The 3,513-nt window shown below is 37.4% G+C and overlaps 1 protein-coding gene across 1 annotated transcript in view; it reads right to left on the reverse strand.

Annotated features, from left to right (window-relative positions):
• The window catches only part of LOC116095730 (cytochrome P450 2J2-like), a 56,072-nt gene that overhangs the window by 4,233 nt on the left and 48,326 nt on the right, over positions 1-3,513 (reverse strand). The window contains exons 9-10 of the mRNA XM_031377007.1: positions 2,808-2,995; positions 81-219 (exon numbers count right to left, since the gene is read on the reverse strand). Coding sequence (XP_031232867.1) covers positions 81-219; positions 2,808-2,995 — 327 coding nt within the window. The remainder of the gene's footprint in view (positions 1-80; positions 220-2,807; positions 2,996-3,513) is intronic.

The raw sequence follows: 3,513 nt of genomic DNA on the forward strand, positions 1-3,513 counted from the left end.
TAGAGCAGAGGTCTCTAGGCAGAAGAGAAGGGAAGGGATGAGGTGAGAGTCTGACCAGTTTCCTTCTCATTACCACTCACCCACTGAGAAAGGCAGAAAGGATTCTCTCTTCTTAAACTCTCCATTCTCCAAAAAGTGGTCTGGATTGAAGACGTCTGGAGTGACCCACTCTTTGGAGTCCCTGTGCAGGGCAGTCAAATTTGTGAGAATCATTTTGCCCTAAAGGAGGAAGCCAAGAAACGAGGCTTGAAATATGGAAGATATCTAGACACAAGGGATAAGCCTTCCCAATATCCCATTCCTGTTTACACCCTAAGCTCCCACAAAAACCTGCTCTTAGTTCAGATCATTGATGAACAGTGTGTGTTTGGCACATTTCAGGGACATTAGGCTTCATTTTATTACAAAAGGCTAGAATATAAGAATAAGTCAGCATATGGTAGGGAGAAGAAATGTGACCATCCATATGAAGATAAAGTGACTAGAAATGAATAACCTTCAAAATAGCTACTTCCTAAGTGAGTATTATGGAAGGTCTGCAAAGGAAAATGTTGTGTCGACAATCTCTTCCTTTTTCTTCCTAGCCCTGAGTATGTAGCTTCTGTACATAGTCTCTCAATAGGGTCTGAAGTACATCAAACATGTAGAGTAAGCAAGCTCAATTCACTAGTCTCCCTGCCATGGTGTCTTGATTCCCTAGAATGTTCCTTTACATCATACTGTCTAATTCTCTCCAGCCAACTCCAAAACCATTCTTTCAATCTTTCTTGATTGTGTCATATCAGTTATTATATACCCCTTCCTCCTTGATATCTTAAATATTTTCTAATCCACAACTGTCAATGATTATACCATGAATACAACTTAATAACTATACACTCCATGTCCCACAATTTTCATTAACCACTTTCTAGTACATTTAATATGAAGAGGCATTCTATGATTCTCCAGAGCCATTTTTTCCTACTGCCTAAGATGACATATGCTGGTATTTACTTTCTCAGTTTGGTAATCATCCCAATCCCCTTTAAAGATTGTTTCCTTGACATGAGTACTAATCCACCCCCTGTTATCAGACTAAAGTCTATTATTTTTAATTCTCAGAATCTGCATATATTACTTTACAAACTCTCTAGTTCCCTCCCAGACTCTGGGCCTCATCCCAGTGTACCTAATTCTAGACAGTGCCAGAATGCTTACTTGTGAGAATTCTCATTATTTATAATCTGCCACATACATGTTCACTTTTTTCACTATGTTTTACAGGCAGAAATTCTTATGTTTATAAATAAAAATTATAACTGTTACATCGAGTAGGAAGGTCTCAGTGAATGAATGATCTCCTCCTGTGAGGACTATACATTATTCTATGTCATGATAAAGATATCGGAATCAATGCTATGAGAAATTAACAATTTCTTAGAGTTACACAGTGGGTAGAGATGCGGCCATTTCTGGAACTAGGCCCATGTAAAATTAAAGCCATGTAAAGTGAGTCTTTGACACACTTGCATAGTATCCAGTTAGATTGTCAACTAGAGTTGATTGTATATTTGAACTTGACAATCCATTGTAAAAGTCATAAGTTGAGGTTTTCTGTTTCTAGGTGTTTTAGTCAAGGTTACGTCTGTGTTTCCATAATAGACTCTTCTGCTCAGAACTCTGAAGACTTTCTTGAGAACAAGCCATTCTGAATAATTTATAATTGTCTAGTAAATTATTGTAGAATACCAGTAAGAGTAGCTGTGAAGCCATTTCCAGAGCTCATCATCTAATGACAGTACACTTTCCTGATATGTGCCACCTTATCCAAAGCTGAAGAAATAGGTAGGATAAATGGAGTGGGATGATAGCCTCCTGAAGGCATTCTTTCTGCTTCTTGGCCATCAACACGAAAAATGATCTGCTGTGCCTCCCCCTTGCTGCCATACTGAACTGAAACCCCAGGCATTTTATTTTGCTCCTGTGGAGAAATATCTGGTTTTCTTTGGTAGAGAGTGAAGAGAAAAAATGGAAGGATAATAACTGTGCCTGGAACAGAAAGAGTATGATGTAGTCAAGAGAGCTCTCTGCAGAAATCCTGAGTAGATCATGAGCTAGAGTCTGGAAATAGAGGGATTGTAAGAGAGATCCATTGGTAAAAGTATAAGAAAGATCTTCTAATGATTACCCTAATAATTCCTGGGCAGGACAAATATTTAGAATAGGTTTCCTCCCAAATACCAAGGTTAGGACATTGTATATTGTAGTAGAGAAACATTAGGCAAACTTATTTCACATAGTCACAGTTTGTACTGAATAAAGAAGGGATCAATACTCATGAAAAGAGGATTAAGAAATTTTGAAATAAAAATTCTCAATACATGTTTTCTTGGCCACTGTTTTATTATGCCCCTTTCTTAGAATTACAATTTCCCTTTGGACTAGATTCCTTTATGAGTTAGAATTTTCTCAACTGTGGGAGAACAAAAAATGGAGGAAAACAACTTGTGAGCTCGCATATGGCAAATAAATATTAACTCTTGTGAGTGGACATTAGCACAGGAAGACAAGAGGATGCTCTTTTGCAAATAATGCTGTCTATGAATAAGCAAATTCAACCAAGGAATCATCCTTTCTGTATTTGCCATGATAGACATAAATATCACTTAGACACATAGGAAGAATACTCATGCTCTATTATGTATAAAATCTCAGTTTAATTTTAAATGATTTCTTGGGGCAGCAGTAAATTTTACTATTATGATTAGGTTCCTCAAATAATGAAAACAATGGCCTGGAGATCAGAATATGCAAATGAAGGTTACCTTAGGCAGGTGGAATCCAGCCAAAGTGCTATCAGCTGTTACTTCTCTGGGCATATTCAAGGGGATGATGTTAGCCATCCTCTGCACCTCATGGATGACAGCATTGGTGTAGGGCATGGAGTCTCTGTCACCCGTGCTTGGCAGCCTCCATTGTCCAATCACTCCATCAATCTCAGAGTGTACTTTCTCTGCAAGAAAACAGGAGGCCAAGCTTATAGTGCTTTCTTGTGAAGACAGAGAAGTTACATTTCACCCAGTTTTCTGTTTACAAAGAAAAACCTTTTTCCTCATCCTCTCAATACACTACTTTGAAAAAACTGTCAATTCTGTGACTATCCTTGCGCTTACGACATAACCACAGATTTCAACCAACTCAGGACTGATTAGTTCTGACCAGCATGACTAAGCTCATAACAGTACCCATTCAGGCTTCTATAACTAAATTCCTTTGAACAAAATATTTAGAAAAATGATGGATCAGTATGTAGAGTTTGAGAGTCTTAGATATGTACAATAAAGGTATTAGGAGATTTCTTATCTGATAAGGATTAATTTTCTAGCTCTAGATGGCAAAGCTTTTTTGTGTCCTAGTATCCAAAGGAAGAGGGAGATTCTTCCATTCCCATTTTAAAAAGAGAAATATTTAAAATATATTGTATTTTTCAATTTGTGTGCAGTTGCACGTGTTCCAAAGTGAAAAAGTGAT

This window comes from Mastomys coucha, unplaced genomic scaffold, assembly GCF_008632895.1.
Source record: "Mastomys coucha isolate ucsf_1 unplaced genomic scaffold, UCSF_Mcou_1 pScaffold18, whole genome shotgun sequence".
Classification (NCBI taxonomy): domain Eukaryota; kingdom Metazoa; phylum Chordata; class Mammalia; order Rodentia; family Muridae; genus Mastomys; species Mastomys coucha.